This window comes from Lytechinus variegatus, chromosome 4 (assembly GCF_018143015.1).
Source record: "Lytechinus variegatus isolate NC3 chromosome 4, Lvar_3.0, whole genome shotgun sequence".
NCBI classification, from domain to species: domain Eukaryota; kingdom Metazoa; phylum Echinodermata; class Echinoidea; order Temnopleuroida; family Toxopneustidae; genus Lytechinus; species Lytechinus variegatus.
The window spans coordinates 17660004-17687353 of record NC_054743.1 but is presented as its reverse complement, the minus strand read 5'-3'; the positions used below and the strand labels follow the sequence as shown (position 1 = coordinate 17687353).

General features: G+C 36.4%; 1 protein-coding gene across 1 annotated transcript in view; it reads right to left on the bottom strand.

The window, feature by feature from the left end:
• Positions 1–418: 418 nt before the first annotated feature.
• LOC121413526 (protein NPAT-like) overlaps positions 419–27350 on the bottom strand; it is a 42360-nt gene continuing 15428 nt past the window's right edge. Inside the window, exons 2-11 of the mRNA XM_041606365.1 lie at positions 17530–17630; positions 15457–15517; positions 13812–13890; positions 9765–9826; positions 5169–5531; positions 4482–4578; positions 3973–4164; positions 3122–3402; positions 966–2095; positions 419–730 (exon numbers count right to left, since the gene is read on the bottom strand). Of these exons, the coding sequence (XP_041462299.1) occupies positions 623–730; positions 966–2095; positions 3122–3402; positions 3973–4164; positions 4482–4578; positions 5169–5531; positions 9765–9826; positions 13812–13890; positions 15457–15517; positions 17530–17630 (2474 nt within the window). The 3' untranslated portion in view covers positions 419–622. The remainder of the gene's footprint in view (positions 731–965; positions 2096–3121; positions 3403–3972; positions 4165–4481; positions 4579–5168; positions 5532–9764; positions 9827–13811; positions 13891–15456; positions 15518–17529; positions 17631–27350) is intronic.

Here is a 27350-nt window from a genome sequence, read left to right as displayed (position 1 = left end):
TCCATGCTAGTATCATACACACCAAATTATATGAGCCTAGGTTAAGTCAAACTGAAGTTATCTCGTTTACAAGGAAATGTTAACGGACGGACGGACACCGAGCATGATAGCATAATACGTCCCGTCCCAGGACGGGCGTATAAAAATCAAATTCAAGTCCCCCAATACACGCATTTTATTGGTTGAAAAACAAGTTGTTTTGAATTTTAGATTTGCGTTTGATAAAACTCTTTTGACGATTGGACCCCGTACACCTAAGCCCTGCTTATAGAAGTTATCCTTCAGGCACAGTATTCAATGTTACCAGTGTCACATCTGGCAAACCAAATGGCAAAGATCACATTTCTTGAAGTACTTTTCCATTGCAAAAATTTCTGACAAGCAAAAAAAAAAGGGATATCAATATTCTGTGAGCTGGGGGACTCTATCTTTTACATTGGGTATGCCAGTGACACCTACTTTTATTGGTGACGAGCAGTCGTGTACATCCACTGGGCATATTCTGACCAATATATGGTGTGTTCAGTACTGCATACAACTGGATTATGAAAGAGTCATATCGTACATTGAATTGCATTGCAAAGTCACTGTGTGAAACGTTCCCTGATCATTGTTTGAGAGGTCAGCTGGTATAGTTAATTTGAGATAGGAATTTATCCACATCCAGATTGACAGGAAATCCAAGGTCTTTGTTCGTCTTAGACTTGCTTCGCTTGGTCTTCTTGGCAACCTGTAGGGATTCAGAACCAGGATCAAAATCTTTACAATTTAAGCTGCTTGTCTTATTCTTTATATAAAATACACTGTTATTCAAGAAACTGATTTGTCAGTGACTGAAAACCTATTTTCCAGAAAAAGATCATACAGTGATGTCTTCAAACTTAAAATAAATAACAGTATTAGAGGCAATGGTTTCTAGATAGACATACATCCTTACTTCAAAAATTTAAAATTTAAATCCTTACTTTTGTCTTGTCAGCATCTTTCCTCTCCCGTTTGGTACCCTTTTTAGCGGATTTGGTTGCTTTGTCCTGAGGAACACCATCTGTCTTAACCCCTTCCTCAGAGATGTTTGGCTGACGCTCATCATCATGGGGTCGAGAGGCTGGTGTAGGCACCTTCCCACTTCTGTTACTCTCAGGTGGTTGTCCACTTTTCGACTGTCCTGGAAGCTCACTCAACTGAACACCATTGACCTGACCAACTGCAGGAATGGTGGCAACTTGCTCTATATTTCTTCTCTCTGTTCTCTTTGCTGGAGAACTGCTACTCAGTGGTTGGAGGCCAGTACCAGCTCTTCTTGAGTGTTTCAAGACCACCACATTCTTGCCATCAATGACAACTGACTGTGTCGTGACTGAACTGTCTTTTGAAGGAGTTGTTGGTAATTTGGTCAGCAACCGAGCCACTGCTTTTTCCTCTGGAGAGTAAAGCCTCTCTGCACTTCGGGGAACTGATCTCTTGGATGGTGTTGTTTCATTTTGGCGCTGCATTCGAGGAGACTGCGACGCTTTCTTTGTCACTTTCCTTCTCGAAGTTGTTTCCTGTGATGTTGAAGCCACATCGATTTTATGGGACTTGTCTTTTTGTTCTTTGGTAGGAGTGGTGCTCTGGACATAGGTTAGCGCTCTGACGTGACCTTTGGGATAATAGTCTAGAAGTGAAGTCAATGTCACGCTTGAGGATTTGCCTTTAGAAGGCTTCCCTCCAGTACCACCTGCACTTTCAGAGTTCATCCTCTGCGGTGCTGTTGATGAGGATGCAGCATCTCCTGCTGACGGACTACTTCTTACCACCATATTGGGAAACATATCCTGTCCCCTTGAAGATAGTCTCTCAAGTTCTTCACTTAAGAATACCTGTTCTTGATCGGTGGAGGAAATGTTACTTTGACCTACGACCTCTGGAGAATGACCTGTTGATGTCCCAGTGGCCTGTGTGACTCCAGTTCTTCCTTGGCTGATGATGGTTACAGTACTTGCTTGTGAGGATGAGGGTATCAAGGACTGTTGCTGGTTAGTCTGACTTGGAGGTAGAGATGGAGCTTGCTGTACAGATGATTCAACAATGCATTCTCTTGAGGAGTTAAGATCATCTGCAGATTGAAAAAAAAGGACTTGATCCTCTAAATTTGTAAAAAGTGGCACCAGAAATATTTTTAGCAGACATAAAAGGAACTATGGAAAAACAACATTTATCTAATACCTCAAGTCTTTGTGTTCGTAATATATTTTGGCAATTTTTTTTTAAACAATATCAATTATAATAATGGCACTAATATCCATATTTTCAATACTACTTGCTCATGTACCACCAAAAAAATGTGAAGAGAGCAATCAATCATATTCATATTTTATTTGGTTATAGTCAGTTATAATTTAAACCTTCCATCTAAAATAGCTATTAATGACCAGCTTGCTAATGAAATCGAGAAAGGAGGACTTTGGAAAGAAAGGAAAATATCTTCAAACAACAGAAATAATGACAAAATCCTTATTTTAGAAGGAAACATGAGGATGGTTCTTGTTTCATCACTATCATAGGTAGATGGTGACTTCATAAAGTTGGGGAACGACTTGACAAGAAACTCAAGGTGTGCTTTATGAAGAATTTACCAACTTCCAATTGAAACTTTGCTACCATAGTGAAATACTATGGCAACAGAACTCGAAAGAAGCCAATCAAAATCAAGATGTCAATTACTTTAATGACACAATAAACATAATCTAAAAGAAACATAAAGAAGCCCTGGTGCCTTGTTATCAATAACATGTGCTAGAATTCTAAGAAAAAACAAGTGTCGCTAAGGTGAGCACATAATACACCCGGCTGTAACACGGAAAATGGAGTTATTGGTCAAGCAAGAAAAGTGAAAGGTAGTGACTTGACCTTTGTCCTAAAAATCAATAGGCTTCCTACACCAAATCATATGAGCCTAGCTTAAGTTAAACAAGCATATAAAAATGATTTTAGCAATTTAGCCAATCAGATTTCTCAATTTCAGATTTTGTAATAAGATGCTCATAATTTTTCATTGATCGATTAAAGTTTACGAAACGGGGCCCAAATCAAGAATCCTGCCTATTGAAACCCAAGAACCTTGCATATCATGAATACAAACCATCCATCTCGGTAGCACTGAGCTGAAGTTTCTTCCTCTCGCTGTTCAAGAATTTATCCCTGTCGGTGTTGAATAGCGCAAAGAGAGAGTTGAAGGTGGGATCGCCGCTCGTCATGTCGACAAACTCGTCCATCATGGAGTCGGAGACAGTCCCGCTGAGGAGGTCGTCCAGGACCTGGCTGTTGCTTCCAGACTGTTGACTTTCCTCTGTTCCCTGACTGATGTTGGCCTGGTCTTGAGGTATGGAGTGACCGGGGGATTCCTCTTGACAGTTCACTTCCCTGTTCCAATATAAATATGTTAATTATTTGACAAGGGTTGACTTGTGCATAAAAAAAGCCTAAAAAGGGAATTTTTCATGACTGGCATCTATGCTCATGCTACGTATGACATAATGCTAACATCTCCCTGGATATCACTTCTAAAATCCTGATTGGTGATCCAAACAGCTGTTCTTAGAGTTAAGCCCTTCTCATTCTATGCGATTCGTTGCGATCCAAATTTCAAATCAATTGTGATAACATTTAATATGGATATTCCAACTAATATAATGTTACGGATCAGAGTTCAGAATATTTTTTCAGTAATTTTTACGCCAAATTTCGAAAATTTCCTTTAATTTTATGTACGATTTTGCTTTGATCCAGCCGGTGGATTAAAGTCAAGAAATAGGCGACTTTTTGGCTTCTGACCACTCACCTATAATCCTGCCAGGTAACCACACATTCACCACACCTAGGTCGAGTACAGCATAATGTGTACCAATTAAAACATTCAGTGGTAGATGATATATTTGATGTGCACTGCACAATTAAAGAACGTCAATATCATAACTATTACTATAGACTCACTGTATTGGTAAGACCTTGTTGATGTTCTCTGCCAGCTTCTCAACAAGCTCTTGATTATTACAGAGTGACCCCCAGGGGGACGGGAGGTCCGGTATCTCCTCCCCATGGGTTACCCCTCCACTGGTAGAAGGGGCACTAGTGATAACCCTCTCCAGGGAAGCTCCTGTGTGGGCCTTGCGTCTGGGTGGTGCACTGTAAAATTCAAACAATGATACCAATGAAAATACAGTGCCAGTATCTTCTAAATAAATCAAACCCCCCCCCCCCCATTACACTATTTCATAATATTAATAGAATGTGTTTTTCATAATTCTAATTAAAAATTCCCAAAACATTGTATACCATCGTAGAAAGGCTAGATTTTGGATATTCTGATGAGAAACATAAAGTAACTGATATTTCTGAGAATTGACAGTGAATCTATATCATCTTTCATGTAGCTCTAATTTAAGCAAAATTAGCTTATCATTCTAAGCTAGCCGGTTTCTGGAAGATACAACACTACTGACCTTTTCCTCTTCGGTGACTTTCCAACGACCTTCTCGCCTCCCACATGTCTGCCGTCCTGTTGTGTTTTAGTAGGGGTCACAAACTGGGTTTGGGTACCTGCGATTGGATACGATTTTTTAATAGGATGATTGAATTTTTTTTACCATTAAAGAACTTGAATGTAACCAATACTTTAAATGCAAATCAAACACTAGGACAAACAAAAATAAAGAGAGGACTGCAGTATTATGCTTTTATGGGAAATAAAAATATAACCCAAGGAATATTCTTTTATACAAGGAGTCCCCAAATTACTGATATGTCGAATATGTACTGGTAGAGCTTTTCATTGAATTTGATTGGCTGTACAATACATGGGAGTAATTTAAAACTCGGACAAAATGTGCGCGGACAAGTTTGATTTAAGATTCAGATTTGAAAAAGAAATCACAATTAAGACAAAGTAAGATTGAAATTGCTACTAATAGTAAATAATAGTAATAACAAAATTATAATAGTGAGAAATAGGGAGGGAGGGGTGTTGCAAGTAAAATTTAAGTGAAAAAAGAGGGACATGGTAGTTGTATGAAAAGGTCATTAGGCAAGATGTATTATTATTCAGAATAATTTCCTTTAACTACCCAGCAATCTGTTAATACATGTCATAATTTGAAATTGAAAATGGGTGTATCAAAATTCTGACTCACTTGTGACGCTCTGCGAAGGAGAAGTGGACAGCGCCTCCTGCACCATCGGTGACCTTGACCGGGGTGTGGAACACCTGCTTGACCCCTCACGGCCCCCTCCATTGTCCGGGAACGGCGAATGCACCATCTGCGGCTGGGTGTCCGGCTCGATATCATGACGGAATGGCCGACGGAAAGGAGAGTTGCTTGGCTCCCGTTTTTGCTTTGTTTGGAGAAAGGGGTGGAGTTGCTGCTGTTGTTGCTGGAGGCTTTGTAGATGTTGCTGGGGTACAGGACCAATGGAATTCACATGGCGTAGGGCATTTTCTCGCTCAAGTTGCATGCGCTCGTGATGGAGTCGATTGAGGCTGTAGCGACTTCTCACTGCAAATGTAAAGAGATGTATGCTGATTAAATGCTGCTAAGAACTTAAGAGAATTTCTAAAAACTGAAAACCATTTTAATCTAATCATAATAATAATGATAATAATAATAATATGCATTTATGTAGCACCATCTATCTAGAAATATTCTACTCCGAGGCGCGTTGTTATTATTATTATTACCCTGGCTTTAGCTCGAGCTGCCTTTCAGCGCTCATGCATTCAAGGAATTAATCCTGCCGAGAACCCATTCAACTCACCTGGGTCGAGTCCAGCACAATGTGGATACATTTCTTGATGAAGGAAATTACACCATGGCTGGGATTCGAACCCATGACCCTCTGTTACAAAGTCAGAATACTAATTCACTGGGCCACAATGCTCCCGTCATCCTAAACCCTAAAACATTGCGTTCAGGAGACAATGACCTATAACCCACAAGATGCTGATGAATTCTCTTTCAATTTGTCAGGATTAAACAAGTGGAACACCTCAGGCAGACTTGCCATCATTATGCAATGCAATGTAGCAGCAGTGCTGAATTAGAAAATTATGTGTACATACAATGAATAATATTTCAAAAAGAGAGGGAAAAATCCAAACAGTCATTTTATAATAAAATGAACCATTATGGCCTTTGCCTTGTGACCTGAAATTACATTAGTTCATTTGCTCAACCTGACAGTCATTATATGTTTTTTTTTAAATAGAGACACTTGCAAAATTATCTTGAAAATTCAAAATTTTGACTTAAAAGATTTTGATACCAAAACATGGTCAAAGTTCATTGATCCTACATGATCATCTATTTTAATCATGTTGCCTGTAACTACATTTTCAAAGTTATGACATTTTTAAAATTTTGATAACACAACATAGCCAAGGTTTTTTTTACTCTGTATGACCTTGACCTTGATAAATCACCTGAAATTTATGCAAAATGATCAGTGATACTTGATTACCCCTTTGTGTCACTTTCATGAAATAAATCCAAATACCTCCTAAGTCATCATGACATTTTAAAAACTTAACCTTGGTTAAGATTTCAATATTCATTGCCCCAACATGGTCCGAGTTCGTTGACCCTAAATGACCTTTGACCTTGGTCGTGTGACTTGAAACTAAGGCAAGATGTTCAGTAATACTTGATTACCCTTATGTCCAAGCTCCATGAACTAGGTCCATATACTTTCTAAGTTATAATGATATTTCAAAAACTTAACCTTGGTTAAGATTTCAGTGTTGACGATGATGCTGTCGTTGCCGTCAGAAAAGTGGCGCCTATAGTTTCGCTCTGGCATGCAGGCGAGACAAAATTGTCCATAATATTTTATTTTGTATATAGCAGAGAAAAAAGGACACGAAGTGTGTTTTGCCCCTGAGATGGGATAAAAAGTGCCCTTACAAAATGGCATTTTAGACCCCCACTGTTTGGTTCATATCAGGGTTGGGCTCAATTACAAAGTAATAAAATACATTTCTTTAGAGTAATTGTATTTGTAATTGAATTTTTTAAAGGGAAAGTAATTGTAATTGTAACTGAAAAATTGTAATCAACTTGTAATCAACTTAAACTACTGTCAATTATTTTTACATTTAATTATATTACTTTATTACTTAATTTATTATTCAATTTACTCAGGATTGCTCACATTCCTTTTCTCTTAGCTATATAGTGCTCTCGAAACTACATCCTTTTCCCATTATAGGGAGGAAAGATTATTGCTATAAAGTGCACAAAATGGGTGGCAATATATACAAAATATAAATTGATCTAATTTATGACTTATAGAAAGTAATTGAATTGTAATTGACAAAAGTAATTGGTAATTATGAATAATGTAATTCAATTGACAAGTAATTGTTGTCACAAGTCAAGTTCCTAAATTGTCATTTTATCTTAAATATTTTTTTCTTTTATCTCCCAAAATTTAACCGAGGAAAAGATTTCTTAATATTTCGTTTAAACAAAATACTGTTCAATGATCGGGCCAATTCAAATGTATAGCAAAATTGCTTCGTGGCGAATTGCCGCCAATTTTCTTTCTTAGCGCTCGTCGCTATGGTAATTATGCAAAATTAGTTCACCGAGCGTACGTGGCTCGTAATTGAATCTGTACGAATATATATACGTACACGTATGTGCCACGCCCAAGTTGATACGTCGGGTAAGGTGTATTGGTTGGTGTACAAGCTAGTAGCAGGCATTACGTTTTTTGCTTTCGTTGAGTGAAGACATGTAGTCGTCTAAGTTTAATTCCTGCCAGTCGCCATTTTATGTTTCCTGAATTGTATCTTCGAGTTATTTAGTCGCCAAATGAATCTTATTTTTTTGAAGTCTTCAGTAATTATTTACCAAGCTTTTAATCAACTTATGAGACGTGTAGAGAAGTCGTCCTTTTTGGTGTATCTGAAAAACTCACTGCGGTGGTAAGCAATGATTGTATTTATTTATCTCTCGCCATCTTTAAGGCAAAATACGACTTTTGAAAGCATTTGAATGCTAAATATAGAACTGATTTCAAATTAATAGTTATTGAGTATTGCTATAGATTAAACTCAATTACTAAATGAAAAAAAAAACGGAAGAAATGAATAGCTAATGTGATAGAAGCATCTTTTGTACATCATTTCCATCATTGATTGTTAATTTATTATTCTTATGAAATGTTTTAAAGAGCATATGAAAGGATGATTTAATCTTTTGAAATGATTTATTATACAAGATTTGTTTACCTCGATCTTTAATGCGTTAGGTAAAATGAGGAAATGTAATCCAAACGGACAAGATTGGCATGTATGCTTGAGGATGAATGCGAATGTTTGTTTGGGTAAATATAATTCGCAATCTCAAAGAACCTTTTCTTGAAAGACATTTTGGATTATTGTTTTAATATAGAGTTCCATCGTCGGGACTGGGGTCGGCTACCCTATTGGGTACGATTATGCAGCCAATACTGATCGTCAAGGACAGCACAAGGTCGTCGTTTTGGGACGTCACAACATCTTTCAGACCACCAATTTGTCGCAGAAATATTGACAGCGCCATCACGGGCAAGAGTTGGAACCGTGTTTCAAAACCAAGGGGCCCCACACTACCGCAAACTGATAATCAGGTTTCGAATGCGTGTGTGTGATTGGGTGTGGGTGTTTCATTTAGTCTGTGAATATTTTTCCTCTTCAATTGATCTATGATTCAAACTCTCAAATGTATTTTGAACACACTAGTGTTCGATTAGTTTTTCCAAGCTTTTGTAATAATAACTCCTTTCCACTGTTGTAAATTGACATGGGAACAAGACCTTATTAATTAAATGATATTACAAAATTTACTCAAAGTGTCAGGGTTTGTTGTACTGAGTATTCGTTCACAAGTCTACCTCTCTCTTTTCTTTCCGGACCCCAATATAGGGCCGTGACATTGTAATTAAATTTTTTTTCAAATGCGTAATTGTAATAAGCCAGTTCGTAATTCTACTCTGCCAATGATCAGAGAAGGTCATTGGTACTAAAGTGACATGGTGGTTTAACGTTTAACCTTGATGTCTTGATTATTCATATATTCTTTTGCATTGTGTTTTTCATTTATATCCAAAAAACAACATTGCGTCCATGAACAACTGGTATTTCAGTTTGCCAAGTACATTTTACAACATGCAAAGATATGCATTCATTTAAAGTAGGAATGTAACAATACCTTCATAGAGTGTTCATTGGTGTGCTATTCTAGTCACTTGGTCTATTCAATTTCTTCATACTGCTATGTAAGGCATGCTTATGTAATATCTTGCTTTGAAATATGCTTTTTATAATGAAAGAAATGAAAGGTCATTAATAATAATAATAATGATAAACATTTCTTGTATAGCGCATATCAAAATTCTAAATAATGTCTCTATGCGCTTCTGAAGGACTTTATTATTACCCCAGCTGTAGCTTGGCAGCCGTAATTACTAAGATTATAGCGCACACGCATTTCAAGGAATAAATTCTTGCCAAGTACCCATTCACCTCACCTGGGTTGAGTGCAGCACGATGTGGATAAATTTCTTGCCAAAGGAAATTACGCCATGGCTGGGATTCGAACCCACGACCCTCTGTTTCAAAGTCCGGAGACTAATCCACTGGGCCACAACGCTCCACAATTGACCAAAATTGTCCATGAAGTAACCACAAACTGGTCTATTGAAGTAATTGAGCCCAAACCTGGTTCATACTTTTCATATTGTATTACCTGACTGACTTGCGAGTTCACTTGACAGCATAGTGATGTTCCCACTTCCTTTGTAGTGATGCCTGTGATACAGAAATATGACACAGGGAATTATGCAGGCCACTTTGTCATGATTTGCGCATTATTAAACGTATCACAATATAAAATACTAAATGGAAATACATACATATGTGTACAAGAATACAGATAAAGGAGCCTGTTTCATAAAATTTGTTATAACAAATTTGCAATAAGAGTTAAAAGCTACTGAAATCCTTCAATCTTATTGGCTGATGGTTAATTTGTTATAGAAATTGTGCATTTATTATTATAACAAGTCTTCATGACACAGGGCGCTGAAACCAACAATGTGGCTGGACAAATGGAGAGACATACCGGTATCAGTGAGGTAACGGAACTTCCATTTGTTGTAAAAGATCATAAAAGAAATGAGTTTTGAACAAAAATCTGATTAAATTACCATCCATGTGTTTGTACCTATGATTAAAATATGTACCTGCAAATTATTAAGGGGTAATGGCAGAGTGATATGTTAAACAGGCCTGGCAGTCTGTCTGGTTGACAGGTCTGTATTCCAAGCTTAAACAATACACATGCCCATGTGTGCTTATCTATGTTGGCCACTTTCAACACTAGTTCAACTGTTCAGTGTAAAATTGGCAGAGGTTATAATGGAAGGCTGAGGTAAAAAAAATGGCAGAGGTAAATATAGCAGAGGCAAAATTGGCACAGGCTTCAATGGCAGAGGTAAAAAAAATGAGAGAGGCCTTACACTCCCATGCAATCAAATTTGCCAATGAAAGTTAATAAGATGTGAATTTAAAAATCAATGTTGGACTGCCTTGAGGGCCTAACTCTCTTATCATTCAGATATCATCTGCACCAAATTGATATTGCCTTATTTATACCTTTGACTAGCAAGAATATCATGTCAAATTCTGGATAACTTTTAGCATTATACAATTCGATAGCTTTGCTCATTAAAACAGGCCAATATAGAAACAAGCATACATTGATTCACTGATGCCCTAACCTTTCCAAACACAGGCGGTAATAATTTTGGAAACTGGTGCCAGGTTTGAGAACTCGACATCCATTCGGCTATAGCTGCTATGACGTATTGCAATGCCAAAGTGAACAATTGTATCAAAATTATTGCAGACTTTACATGTTATATCAGATTATACTTTGAGTAATTTCATCCTGAATGATATTAAAATGATAAAGAATTGCTCTCCTTAAAAAAATGTTTTATTGTTGTTTGTCTGCTATCCATGGCATACATGCCTTTTTCAAAATGGCATTTTCCACACTGGGACATTACGTAAGGTGGGAAAATTTCAAGAATACAGGTCCACTTACTAGTTCTAGTGGAAGAATGTAGTGTTCCTAGACTTGTCAATTTTGGTTGATATAGAATCTGAAATGCTTATTACACTTAAAATGATTATCGTCACTATTCATGAAAGAGTGCTTGAGGTGTGTTAGAAGGACTTACGCCTCCACAAGGACAACCAGACGAAACTACGCCCAGGTCCTGATCATAACCATGACATTGACATGGAAGGAGCAGAGATTACCAAAGCATGACAAGCTGAACGCATCTATCACCCACAACACGCCAAAGCAGATCTACACCATACTGTTACAAATCTACCAAGGGAAGTGCAAGCAAGCCTGCTAAGCCATGCAGACGTTAAAAGGACTCTCCTTAACCAGTGCAGGGGAGCCGACTCTTTGGCTTATTTAGTTGTGGACCCGGAGTTCATGATGGCCGACGGACAAAACACAATTTCTACTGTATGATAATGGGCCACAAGCTCAAAGTCGGATCATTGCCTTTACCATGGAGGAATTCATTGCTCACTTTCAAATGCAGAGCTATGCTACATAGTTGGGATTTGGCTATGTCTCTGACACTCTTCAAATAGCTCTATATAATTTGAGTACTCTTTGGGAATGGAAGTTTTGATGTAACAGTTGTTTATGCCTTTCTGAAGAAGAAACACCAAAGAGACATATGTGGCATAATTTCAAGCCATACTAGATAAAGTCACTGCACTTAGACTTTAGCCAAGATTTGGAACAATAATAACAGACTTTGAGATTGCTGTAATGCAGGCTAACAATGAGGTATTTCCATCCCATCAACACCAAGGATGTTTCCATCATCTCACACAGGCAACTTGGAGAAAAATTCAGGTAAATGTTATCTAGCTTCCTAACAAAAAAAAAAGATAATACTGTTGAAGTACTTTTAATGACTTTTAACCACTAGCAAATGGTTAAAACAGGCTCTTAAGAACTTAAATGTATTTGATAATTTGATTGAATTTATTTTTTAAAATTCATATCAGTTTAAACTATAAAACTCCTATGGAACAATATTTATGTTTTAACAGCATCAACCTGCATGGACTTGGCTAATCTGCGACATTCACAAATATTCCTCCCCTAGAGATTTGACCTTCACCTGTATAGTCATTATTGCAGCTGGTAAAACGTAAAAATATGAAGTTACTATTTAGTGCAAAACATGTGGCGATAGCCAATATAATCTGATATAGATGATGTAGGCATATTACTGACAAATCTCAAAACCAACTGTCATTTCTTCAAGCAGGAACTTGGATTGATCAAGCACTAACGTAACGACACTGACTTCCAGGGTTGATGTCGATAGAGCGTTCGACTCTTTGAGGAATATCGCACCACCACAAGCGAAAGGCATACAAGAGTACTTCAAGAGGACCAATGTAAGAGGTTCCAGGCACCAACATCAAGGGCAACAATTTAATATGCAGCATCGGCTTCCTCCCATCTTCTCTCCCCAGATCCGGAATGTCAATGAGGCAACCAAAGACGGCAACCCTCGTACCAACAATTCTTGCGAGAGGTGGAATTTCAGGTTCCTAAATCAAGTTGGGCACTACCATCCTACTTTCTGGAAGGCATTGCGAAACCTGAGAGCGGAGCAGTCAGTAGCTGAAGTAGCCATCTCCCAGGTCCTGATTGCTAAGCAGAATAGAGACGAAAAGGATGTATCGTGATCTGCAACAAAGGCTCCACAACCTCTGCGTAGAACTTCACATTGGCGCAACATGACCCAAGTTCCTGCAATTAGTCATAACATTCAACCACTAAGAACTTGAATGTTGAACCAGATGAAGTCCAGAGCCTGAAAACATTACTGCAGTGACACTTCAGAGGAATGTAACTGATATAAGTTAACCTGCTTTAGATTTATTTGTTGCTGATCAACACATGATTATTTAGCTGCACTTTAGTTGTGTGTATTCTGTGTTCTTGTTTTACATGATCTCACAGTTTTGCTTTTTAACCATTTTGTGATTTGTATCCGATCCACTTTCTACTTTGTAATTTGTTGTGTGAACAGTACTCAGGCCCTTTCGAGTTTTTGTCCTTTGCGTTTTGCACTGTGCCTGTAACAGTAGAAATTTCTGGCATTGCTAACTGTTAAGGTGAATGCAAAATATATTTTTTTCTTTTTGATTTAAAATTTGGGATAAAGCACAAGACTTCAAATTTATATTGAGGATGTGCGTGAGCGTGTGAGGGGCGTGCAAATGTTTGTTTAAAATGTAAAATTCATGTCTTATTAGCTTTCTTTGTGACCTATTTACACCTTTCCACTTTTCCCTGGGAAATTGGTCATTATATACGCATGGGCTTTGCAATGACAGTTTTATTACATGGGAGTGCAAGACCTGCCAATTTTCCTTTGTCATTTTACCTCTGCTACTTTTACCTCTGCCACTTTTACCTATGCAATTTTTACCTATGCCATTATTTCTTCTACCATCTTTACCTCTGCCATTTTTACCTCTGCTACCTTTACCTCTTCCATTTTGACCTCTGCCATTGTTTCCTCTACCATATTTACCTCTGCCATTTTAACCTATGCTATTTTTTCCTCCACTTTCTTTTCTTCTGCCATTCTATTCTCTGGCATTTTTACATCTGCCAGTTTTACCTGGCACCAATTCAACAACCTTACCGAGACTCAAGGTTTCTTTTTATACTTACTTGATCTGTACCAGGAGAGAATCAAATCTCTTCCAAAGCTTGTAAAGGGCATCATTGGCATTCTTCACTTTACTTGTATCTGAAAAATGAGACAAGAACAATGTAATCATATCATATGGGCACAAAAATGCCACACACAAAATAAAAACTAAATTGTCCCAAGTGGGCTCTGATTGGCCCCTTTGTCCCTGCCATACTCGTCATCATCAAGATTTTTCATCTGATTTATTTATTTCCACATTCCAATAACATAATATATATATAGTATATATAAGAGTAATACTTTCTTAGCATAACATAACAATAAACAAATGACATAATGAATAAGATATGCATATATACATTCTAAATATATTTATACCTGATATCTTTTTTAATTATTAAAACAAATAGCACAAAAAATTAATATATACACATATATTGACACAATATATTTTGAAATGTGGGAGAACTTTATCTTAAGCTTAGAGCTTGAAATTGATTAAGGCCTCAAAAGGAAAGGGGAAAAAAAACCAGACAAACAGTGCAATAAAAGAGACTTATCTTTTATCGCACAAAATAATAGGATTAACAAAAAAGTAGATAGGGAAATAAAAATTCAAATGAGAAAGTTATAATCATGTTGAGAAAACTGCAAGTGTGCAATGGACATGAAAGTACAAGATGTGGCCTTTTATAGCATTCTGATGTAAATGCAGAAAAAAAAATAACATAAAAAAATCAAAGGTAAATTCACAGTGCATTCAAATTGTTCTTTTTATCATAGAGCTTGTTTACCCCATCACACTGTAATTTCATCCCATTAATATGTCCAGATGATATATTTCAGTATGAACTACTTGAGCTCCATGAGGTGACAACTTGTTTTGTGTGTTTTAAAGCGAGCGCAAACCTCACAGTTAGTCTGCAACCCAATTTCAGAATAAAATGTAGTAGGATTTGATGCTAATGAGGCTTGGGATATGTTCTAAATCATTGTACGAATACCCATATTCAAATCTGTGACTATGCTATCATCCTTAGAATAAAAGCAAATTTAACATCTAGTCACAATAACGTCATAGCAGTCATGCGACTGGCTAAGATTTGAAACTAATTTGGCCTTTACTCCGAAATAAAGGCTTGTAATCTTTCAAAATGGTTACCGTATATTAGTATTCTTTCAATTAATTTAAACCTCAAATAAAATGATATGTTCGATTCACATTTTCAGAAAATGAGCAAAATGCGATTTGTTCAAAAATTTGGTCGCTGAGCTATCGTAAGGTATGCGGTGGCTTTCAGTGTTTTATCACCTTTCAGATGTTTAATAAAAATTATCATTTTCTCATATCATATCATCATTATTAATATACATTGCAGAATGCAGTTCAGATTTTATTCCGGGGGGGGGGGGGGGGGAGAATGCATAATTAAAAAGAAAATTGATAGCGAAGAAGCAAAGCTACTGAACTTGCCAGGGAGGGGGGGGTTGCGCTTTTGCACTTTCTAAAATGAAGATAAGGGATTTTGTGCACATGTTTGGTGAATTTTGCGAACATTTACAGAAAAAAATGTAAGTTTTCAAAATTTCTGGGGGACAACTGCCCTCATCCCACTGTGTACAGCCATGGTAATATACATATAATTCAATCTTTGACCTCACCTTGGGACATCAATTCATAATACTCTTCAACGATCACTTGTAAACTCTTTGCTCCAAGAGGCTGAATGAAAGAAAAAAATGTAGAAAACTATAAGATGCATCAAATGAGCATCAATGCTACATTTCTCATATAAATCGTCGCACGCACCGCGAACAGTCCTCTCTGCGCACTTCGATGCGAAAGTTAGTTTTGCAGAAAACGCATTTAAAGAAAAGCTTTTTTAAAACCAGCAATAAGTGCACCTACAAGGAGAGCAAATTATTTACCTGCATCTTTGTTCGATAGTTCAGGTTCCAAAGTTTCATCCCGTATCTTTATATTTGTTTGAAGTGAATTACTTACGCTACAGTGGACATCGTAACAGAGCGGAAGGTGCGTGGTGAAATCACGAGGCGTGATAGCGCAATTCCATGAACCGTCCTCTCTGTTAAGATGCCCACTGTGGCGTAAATAATTAAGTTCAAGAAAATATAAAGATAGGGGATGAAACTTTGGAACCTGAACTATCGAACAAAGACACCGGTAAATAATTTGCCCTCCTTGTAGGTGCACTTATTGCTGGTTTTAAAAAAGCTTTTCTTTAAATGCGTTTTCTGCAAAACTAACTTTCGCATTGAAATGCGCAGAGGACGGTTCGTGGTGCGTGTGACGAAATGTAGGACTGTCATTTTGACATTTGGTTTCTTTATGAAGTTTAGTCATTTACAGTTCAAGCTTTGGTATCTAGTTCAGCTTTGTTTACATTCTTGATGCTTCTGTTGTCATCCATTTACATTTGACTTTCAACCTGCTTCTGTCATTCCTTTCCTATTCAGATGTGTTCATTCATTACATTCTCACATCTGATTCTTTTGTTCAACATTCTTATTATGTAATCATCTCAACATCTTCTTCATCTCACTCCCCTATCTCTTATTGGTTGTTTTTTTATGAATTAGACTTGTCCACTTTCAGTTGGCTCCTCCATTCTCTTTATTTTCATTGGTTGATTGTGATGTAATTTGAATATACATGTATGCTAAATTTGTAATGCAATTCTGAGATTGACTGAGGCAAGGAAGCCTACATGTAGCAAATAAATCAGCGCACTACCAGACTTTATCAAATTTAGTTCAATCATGTTCCTGTGTCTTCCAAGTTAAGTTCCATCTCCTTCTCTTTGTTTGTTTCTGTTTGAGCTTATTAGAAAATTACAGAAAACAATTTTCATTTAAGGAAAGATGTGATTTGCATGTACGTGGAGGGGGGGGGGTATAAATCAAAGAGGGTATTGATCCAGATATTTCTTCAGCAATTAATGAAGTGACACAATTGGCATTGCTGGCTGGCTTCAGAAGAGAAGGATGTCATGATTTTGCCAACATGAATGAGTAACAAGTGAGACTGGTTTCTCTAGACCATTAGAAATTTTAAGGAGTCTAACCTGACAGAAACATAGCTTTAATGAGTATGAAAAACATGATGAAAAAAAGGTACAAATGAAGATTTGGTGTCCACATTTTTCATGTAATATAAATCCTACCAGTATTTCCTTCCCTTCTTCACATTACACATTGTAAACCGTAAACCTTCTCCACGTTATAAACTCCACCATTTGCAAACCTACAAAGATCAACCAATTCCTACCATGTATGAATTGCCTTTTCTCAGAAAGTTGAATTTTTACATTCATGAGCATTCAATCTAACATAGACATACTTCTATGAATAAAATATTTTTGTCAAACAATCAATGGTATTTATCTATTTTTTTTGCTTTGATTGAAACCAACTTTAGATCAGGAAGGACTTATTCTTTTATATTTCAATCATGGCCCTGGGAAACGGGCGCTGATGCACCTTAAAAGAGTTTCCTGAGGGGTGCAGCGTATGATATACACCACAGGCAGCAACCCCTGGAAATCAGGATGGTATGCCAGCTAAATTATATATAAATTTAAACAAAATCACCTTCATTTTAGAGTTAAAACACTTTTTTTTCCAAGCTTGCCTTTTTTTTTCGAAACCAGCATCTCCACTTTATAAGAAATCGTTCCCAGTCCCCTGATTTACATAATTGTACAAACAACTTACCAGTATACCCATGGCAGGGAAGTTTCTCATCTCTTCCAGATGGGGGCTCTCCTGTAAGAATACATCATACGTCTCCTGAAGGCCCTCAGAATACAGGTAATCTGAAAATTGGAGAATTAATTGGCCGGAGGAGCGTTTCTTCAACATTTTGTCGGACAAGTAGTCAGATCTGACAACTTTCATTGATTTTGATTGGCTGAGAAGCAGTATTACCATGGTAACTGTCAATGCAATTGAACTGAAACTTGTCTGATAAAATGTTGGACATAATAAAAAGCTTCCCTGTATTTTTCACTCTGGTTTATCTTAAAGACTATGGTCTCACTATTGCTAAACTCAGGCAATAATTTTTTTTCTCTTTAGTAAGGATGTACATGTAGAGGCTGGTCTTTAGGCCTATTTTTCCGGCCTTGGCCTCCGGTCAAGTCATGTGGACAAAGTCTATGAGAGAAGGTTCTCTCCAGAAGCCTTGTGACTTGGACTTACCAGTCTCGACTACATCCATGAGTTTTGGTACATATATTCAATAGTTCTGGGCCTGTTACATAAAAGTTACAATTATGGTAACATCCAATGGTAACAATACTCATCAGCCAATGAAAATCAAGGTTTCCATGAAAGATACCATTGGATGGTAAAGTTACCATACTAGTAAATTTCATGCAACGGGGCACTGAACTAGTAGTATATTAAAGCCTGCTAAACAAAGAACTGTTTAAAAAAGACCCAGACTGGAACAAAAGTGAAATTGACCAATCATATATTCATAAGCTATCAAATACAAAAGCTAGCCAAACACAGCAATTAAAGCTTTATGCATTTTCACCAATTATCATTTAAGTATTTTGCTGAAGGATAGCTCCAATTATCAAGCTTTGAAAATGCATTTAGGGTTTCTTGAGCTCTCACAAGCCTCAAGAGAAGCATTGTGATTGATTTGTGCACAAAAAAATGTGTGATCTTTCTGCTTTTCAGCTTTCGCATAATTCACTTCTATCACATAAAGATATAAATATCTTTCCGGCAAGCTTTAATTGCTAAATTTTGCACTAGTTTTTGGCATTTATATTTTCCGCTTATTTGGCGCAGCTATCAAATCTATCTGCATTCAGATTTTGTGTAACCACATTTCCTGACATAGCAATTTAGGCCCATTAAGAGTCAAACAAAGAAATCACATAGATATCTAGTAAAGAGTTGTAGATTTCCATTCATTTGAGATCTGAATAATTGTCATTGCCATGTTCCTTTGGAAATTGAAAAAAAAAAAAATCAAATCTATGTATTGTTTCAATAACCTCCTCCACAGACTTAAAGTCATTCTTCCACTCTGTCCAAAGAACCTATACCTACAAATAAGCTTTGGTAAATATCCCAAAATGTGGCTATCACTATTCCAATTCATTACAAAATAAAAATGCCCTAAAGCAATTATGGTGTAATGAAAATGTGTTTACAAGACAATTTTTTGTGATTATACATGATATACAGTTTGATCAAGAGCCAAATCAAAATATAATTTTTCAATGTTATAAAAAACCTATTCCAAAGCATAAAATGGGCTTTTGCTTTTGACATATGTAAAATAAATGCTCAAGGAACTCATTTAAAGGATGAACAATATATCACAGGGACAGGATGCTAAATAAGTCTGATTTGAATATTTAATTTTCAGAGAATTGGCAGTTGAAACTGCCTGCAATGTTTCCATAGCTTAGCCCCAGTTTCTGTCATCAGCAGCCCCATGCGGTTGAGACCCCTATTTTCAGCTTAACTTTCCATTCCAGAGCATCACCAATTCAGAATGCCATAGAAATTATTTTTTCCTGTTCCTGGAATCCTCAAATTTGTGTATTCTCGTTCCAATGCACGCTCATTGAAGAACTACTCAGCCGGTCAGAGTGGCGAGCTCGATCGGCGCAGAGCCACAGTACTGGCCCGCCAAAGCCCCCGCACCCCTACCTAGCTTGCGCTAGCCTGATATTATCATCATTTATATACTACGCTTTTCCCAGAATGGCCCAAAGCACTTACAACAAGAAAAGAAATTGTTATAACAACTATAACAAGTGGAATGCCTCTGGCCGTCTCACCTGCATCACGCGGTTCAATATAGCAGCAGTGCTGACTTTGAATACTACTCTAACTCGCACAAGATGTTCAGTGATACCTGGTTACTCTTATGTCCACTTTTTATGAACTAGACCAATAAACTTACAGAGATATGATGGTTATTCAACAAAAAACCCCAACATGGCCAAAGTTCATTGACCTTACATGACCTTCGACCTTGATCATGTGACCTGAAACTCGAACAGGATATTCAGTGATACTTGATTACTCTTATGTACAAGTTTCATGAATCAGATCCATAAACTTTCAAAGTTATGATGGTAATTCAACAGATACACCCAATTCGGCCAAAGTTCATTGACCTTTGACCTTGGTCATGTGACCTGAAACGCGCACAGGATGTTCAGTGATACTTGATTACTCTAATGTCCAAGTTTAATGAACTAGACCAATAAACTTTCAAAGTTATGATGGTAATTCAACAGATACCCCCGATTCGGCAAAAGTTCATTGACCCTAAATGACCTTTGACCTTGATCATGAGACCTGAAACTCATGTAGGATGTTCAGTGATACTTGATTAACCTAATGTCCAAGTTTCATGAACTAGGTCCATATATTTTCTAAGTTATGATGACATTTCAAAAACTTAACCTCAGGTTAAGATTTCGATGTTGATTCCTCCAACATGGTCTAAGTTCATTGACCCTAAATGACCTTTGACCTTGGTCATGTGACATGAAACTCTAATAGGATGTTCAGTAATACTTGATTAACCTTATGGCCAAGTTTCATGAACTAGATCCATATACTTTCTAAGTTATGTCATTTCAAAAACTTAACCTCAGGTTAAGTTTTGATGTTGACGCCGCCGCCGCCGCCGTCGGAAAAGCGGCGCCTATAGTCTCACTTGGCTTCGCAGGTGAGACAAAAATGAACCTTACAATCCTAAAAATCGGGATTGGAAAAAAGAAAGGTTTTAAGTCCCTTTTTAAATGAAGCAACAGATGGTGATTAAAAAAGGTAAGCGATTCCAATATTTAGAAGCGGTTACAGTAAAAGTCCTATCTCCAGCCAGTTTCTTTGTGATTTTATATGTGAGATGGAATGGGTCACTGGAGGCTCGTACATTCCTGCGAGGGGTGTATAGGGTCAAACAATCACGCAGATATAAAGGTACCTGCTGATTAAGAGACTTAAAAACTAACAAAAGTAACTTAAAAACTATACGATGTCGTATGGGAAGCCAGTGTAACGATTCAAGGAGTGGTTTAGAGAAGTGAAATCTTGTTACTTGATCAGACTATTAGAGCTGCCCAATTTTGAAGCCTTTGTATAATGTACAATTGGGTGTCATCGGCATAAAGATGGTAGCTGATACAATGATGTGTAATAATGTTACCAACTGGTAGGGTGTATATAGAATACCCGATGGGGCCTACTACCGAACCTTGAGGAAGACCAAAATCAAGGTTAGTGGGTTTAGATAGTTCACAAATAATGTTAACTCTGGAAGACCATCCTGTGAGGTACGACTCAAACCATGACAGAGCTGTAGATCTCACACCTATTCTGCTGTAACGACGGGATAAAAGAATTTTGTGATCGATCGTGTCGAAAGCAGCAGATAAATCTAAAAGTGTGATCAAAACAACTCTGTTACAGTCAAGGGAAAACATGATATCGTTTATTAACTTTAACCAGTGCCGACTCTGTGCTATGATGCGACCTTTAAGCAGACTGAACACGATTTTTAAATAGCGGCTACCCATTACGCCTACAATCTAATGAGTTAGGGAGACCCCCCCTTTTTTATATGTTCAGTTCAAGAGCATTGCATTTTTAGCAATCGTTGATCCAAGAGCCTTTCCGGAGACCCCCGTTTAAAGACCAAGATTTAGTACCAGAGCCAAAAATTTTGACTTTGGCACGGCACAAAGGTATGTTACAATTTGAGTACCCCACGCCCCCAGGTCATTCAGGCCTTGTTGCAAAAATATATATTGTATTTGGCAATACATAGTTTCATCTGGCCTGGAAGTTAAGTCCTTATTTACAGCCCCGTGTATCATAGCGATTACTCCCTCATTTAGTGAATTCTATACTTTTACCATTATTACACTACGAAAACTTGGTCTTAAGATTAAAAAGCCAAAAAATTACTAAAGAAATAAACACCCCATTTCTATTTCTACAATGTCAAACGATATCTGTTTAAAGTAACAGAACTGACCAAACACTCTTCTTCATACATGAATATTCATAAAACAACCTTCCGTTTCATGTACCCACTCATTTATCTGTAACTGATCGAGGTAATAGAGAAAAAGAAATAAAGAAAGAAAGCAAGAGTCTGGCTACTCCAATAATTCATGCTGCAAAGGAGCTAGATGCTGACTTCAAAGTCAGTCTTTTACCTCAGTTAAAGATACTTCATATACACACATAATTTTATGATTAAAATCCACTTCACTCTTAGACTAAAAATACCATTCTTATTTCAAGAAACACCCTAAGTAGCATCTTTAACTGATCTAGGTAATAAAGAGAAAGAGGTAGAGATATATTTATAGAGGAAAAAAAGAGGAAAGAAAGGAAGAGACTGGCTACTCCAATAATTCATGTTGCAGAAGAGCTAGATGCTGACTTCAAAGTCAGTCTTTTACCTTAGTTAAAGATAAAAACATAATTTTATGAATTAAAATTTAGTTTACTCTGAGGCTAAAAAAAAAAATCATTCATTTTTCACGAAATGATCTTTAAGTTGGCTAAGCTAACTTCAGTACCTGTAACTGATTTAGGTAATAAAGAGAAAAATAGACAGGAAGAGACTAGCTACCCCAATAATTCATGTTGCAAAGGAGCTAGATGCTGACTTCAAAGTCTTTTACCTCAGTTAAAAATACTTCACATAAAAACATAATTTTATGAATTAAAATCCTTTTCACTCTTAGGCAATTAATGTTGGCATATTATGAAACGATCTTTAAGTTAGCTCAGCCAACTTCAGTATCTGTAACTGAGCGAGGTAATAATGAAAAAGATGTAAAGATATACAGAAAGATAGAAAGGAAGAGAGTCAAGAGACTGGCTACTCCAATAATTCATGTTGCAAAGGAGCTACATGCTGACTTCAAAGTCAGTAAACTCAGTTAAAGATATTTCACATAAAAACATAATTTTATGAATTAAAATCCACTTTACTCTGTGCCTTGAAAAAATCATTCATTTTTCACGAAACGATCTTTAAGTTAGCTAAGCTAACTTCAGCATCTGTAACTGATGGAGGTAATAAAGAAAAAGATGTAAATATATCGAGAAAGAAAGAAAGGAAGAGACTGGCCACTCCAATTATTCATGTTGCAAAGGAGTTAAATGCCGACTTCAAAGTCAGTCTTTTACCTCAGTTAAAGATACTTCACATACAAACATAATTTTATGAATTGAAACCCTATTCACTCTTAGACAATTAATGTTTGCATTTTATGAAACGATCTTTAAGTTAGCTAAGATAACTTCAGTATCTGTAACTGATCGAGGTAATAAAGAAAAAGATATAAAGATATAGAGAAAGAAAGGAAAAGACTAGCCACTCCAATAATTTATGTTGCAAAGGAGCGAAATGCTGACTTCAAAATCAGTCTTTCACCTCAGTTAAAGATACTTCACATCCAAACATATTTTTTGAATTAAAATCCACTTTACTCTGAGCCTAAAAAAATCACTAATTTTTCACAAAATGATCTTTAAGTTAGCTAAGCCAACTTCAGTATCTGTAACTGATCGAGGTAATAAAGAAAAAGATGTAAAAATATAGAGGAAGATAGAAATGAAAAGACTGGCTACTCCAATAATTCATGTTGCAAAGGAGCTAGATGCTGACTTCAAAGTCAGTCTTTTCCCTCAGTTAAAGATACTTCACATAAAAACACAATTTTATGAATTAAAATCCTATTCACTCTTAGACTACAAATACTGTTCGTATTTCATGAAACACTCTTTAAGTAATCAAACCTCACGACAGTATCTGTAACTGATCTAGGTAATAAAGAAAAAGATGTAAAGATATATAGAGAAAGATAGAAAGGAAGAGACTGGCTACTCCAATAATTCATGTTGCAAAGGAGCTAGATGCTGACTTCAAAGTCAGTCTTTTACCTCAGTTAAAGATACTTCACATACATTGTAAAAACATAATTTTATGAATTAAGATCCACTTTACTCTGTGCCTTAAAAAAATCACTAATTTTTAACAAAATGATCTTTAAGTTAGCTAAGCTAACTTCAGTATCTGTAACTGATCGAGGTAATAAAGAAAAAGATGTAAAGATATAGAGAAAGAAAGAAAGAAAGGAAGAGACTGGCTACTCCAATACTTATTCAGGTTGCAAAGGAGTTAAATGCTGACTTCAAAGTCAGTCTTTTACCTCACTTAAAGATACTTCACATAAAAACATAATTTTATGAATTAAAATCCTATTCACTCTTAGGCAACTAATGTTTGCATTTTATGAAACGATCTTTAAGTTAGCAAAGCAAACTTCAGTAACTGTAACTGATCGAGGTAATAAAGAAAAAGATGTAAAGATATCGAGAAAGAAAGAAAGGAAGAGACTGGCCACTCCAATTATTCATGTTGCAAAGGAGTTAAATGCCGACTTCAAAGTCAGTCTTTTACCTCAGTTAAAGATACTTCACATACAAACATAATTTTATGAATTGAAACCCTATTCACTCTTAGACAATTAATGTTTGCATTTTATGAAACGATCTTTAAGTTAGCTAAGATAACTTCAGTATCTGTAACTGATCAAGGTAATAAAGAAAAAGATATAAAGATATAGAGAAAGAAAGAAAGGAAAAGACTAGCCACTCCAATAATTTATGTTGCAAAGGAGCGAAATGCTGACTTCAAAATCAGTCTTTCACCTCAGTTAAAGATACTTCACATCCAAACATATTTTTTGAATTAAAATCCACTTTACTCTGAGCCTAAAAAAATCACTAATTTTTCACAAAATGATCTTTAAGTTAGCTAAGCCAACTTCAGTATCTGTAACTGATCGAGGTAATAAAGAAAAAGATGTAAAAATATAGAGGAAGATAGAAATGAAAAGACTGGCTACTCCAATAATTCATGTTGCAAAGGAGCTAGATGCTGACTTCAAAGTCAGTCTTTTACCTCAGTTAAAGATACTTCACATAAAAACACAATTTTATGAATTAAAATCCTATTCACTCTTAGACTACAAATACTGTTCGTATTTCATGAAACACTCTTTAAGTAATCAAACCTCACGACAGTATCTGTAACTGATCTAGGTAATAAAGAAAAAGATGTAAAGATATATAGAGAAAGATAGAAAGGAAGAGACTGGCTACTCCAATAATTCATGTTGCAAAGGAGCTAGATGCTGACTTCAAAGTCAGTCTTTTACCTCAGTTAAAGATACTTCACATACATTGTAAAAACATAATTTTATGAATTAAGATCCACTTTACTCTGTGCCTTAAAAAAATCACTAATTTTTAACAAAATGATCTTTAAGTTAGCTAAGCTAACTTCAGTATCTGTAACTGATCGAGGTAATAAAGAAAAAGATGTAAAGATATAGAGAAAGAAAGAAAGAAAGGAAGAGACTGGCTACTCCAATACTTATTCAGGTTGCAAAGGAGTTAAATGCTGACTTCAAAGTCAGTCTTTTACCTCACTTAAAGATACTTCACATAAAAACATAATTTTATGAATTAAAATCCTATTCACTCTTAGGCAACTAATGTTTGCATTTTATGAAACGATCTTTAAGTTAGCAAAGCAAACTTCAGTAACTGTAACTGATCGAGGTAATAAAGAAAAAGATGTAAAGATATCGAGAAAGAAAGAAAGGAAGAGACTGGCCACTCCAATTATTCATGTTGCAAAGGAGTTAAATGCTGACTTCAAAGTCAGTCTTTTACCTCAGTTAAAGATACTTCACATAAAAACACAATTTTATGAATTAAAATCCTATTCACTCATAGACTAAAAATACCGTTCGTATTTCATGAAACACTCTGTAAGTTAGCAAAGCTCACGACAGTATCTGTAACTGATCGAGGTAATAAAGAAAAAGATATAAACATATAGAGAAAGAAAGAAAGGAAGAGACTGGCTACTCCAATAATTTATGTCGCAAAGGAGCTAAATGCTGACTTCAAAGTCAGTCTTTTAAGTCAGTTAAAGATACTTCACATACAAACATAATCTTATGAATTAAAATCTACTTTACTCTGAGGCTAAAAAAATCATTCATTTTCACGTAATGATCTTTAAGTTAGCTAAGCTAACTTCAGTATCTGTAACTGATCGAGGTAATAAAGAAAAAGATATAGAGAAAGAAAGAAAGGAAGAGACTGGCCACTCCAATAATTCATGTTGCAAAGGAGTTAAATGCTGACTTCAAAGTCAGTCTACATGTATTCCCTCAGTTAAAGATACTTCACATACAAACATAATTTTATGAATTAAAATCTACTTTACTCTGAGGCTAAAAAAATCATTCATTTTCACGAAATGATCTTTAAGTTAGTTAAGTTAGCAAAGCTAACTTCAGTATCTGCAACTGATCGAGGTAATAAAGAAAAAGATGTAAAGATATACAGAAAGATAGAAAGGAAGAGACCGGCTACTCCAATAATTCATGTTGCAAAGGAGCTACATGCTGACTTCAAAGTCAGTAAACTCAGTTAAAGATATTTCACATAAAAACACAATTTTATGAATTAAAATCTTATTCACTCTTACACAATTAATGTTTGCATTTCATGAAACGATCTTTAAGTTAGCTAAGCCAACTTCAGTATCTGTAACTGATGGAGGTAATAAAGAAAAAGATGTAAAGATATCGAGAAAGAAAGAAAGGAAGAGACTGGCCACTCCAATTATTCATGTTGCAAAGGAGCTAGATGCTGACTTCAAAGTCAGTAAACTCAGTTAAAGACACTTCACATAAAAACACAATTTTATGAATTAAAATCCACTTTACTCTGAGTCTAAAAAAAAAATCATTTTTCACGAAATGATCTTTAAGTTAGCTAACTTCATACCGTGTTTACACATTGACTCGGCTCGCGTGTTGAATCCGCGAGCCGCGTTGAACACTGTGAAAAAGGGATCAGAGATCGCGTTTATACGTACATATAAAAAGGCGAGTTCAACACGGCTCACGGATCTCGAACGGAAGAATTATGACGTCGCAAATTAAAGGCGGGAAATTCACCGCCGGAATCGAATCTTGTCCGTGCGAACAACAACAATGCCAAAAGTGAAAGCGCGGGCAGTGACCTAGGTCAAGAGAGTTCGACACGGCTTTCTGTTTACACACGAAAAAATTGCCGAGTCTGACTCGGCTCGCGGGTTGAAACCTACGATTTTGGCGGATCGAAAAAGCCGTGTTCGACACGGCTCGCGGATCACACTGATCGCGTTTACACAGCATAAAATTGCCGTGTTGAGCACGGCTCGCGTGTCGAACCCCCGAGCCGTGTCACTGTGTAAACACGGTATCAGTATCTGATCGAGGTAATAAAGAAAATATGTAAAGATATAGAGAAAGAAAGGAAGAGACTGGCCACTCCAATTATTCATGTTGCAAAGGAGCTAGATGCTGACTTCAAAGTCAGTCTTTTACCTCAGCTAAAGATACTTCACATACAAACATAATTTTATGAAATAAAATCCTATTCACTCTTAGACAATTACTGTTTGC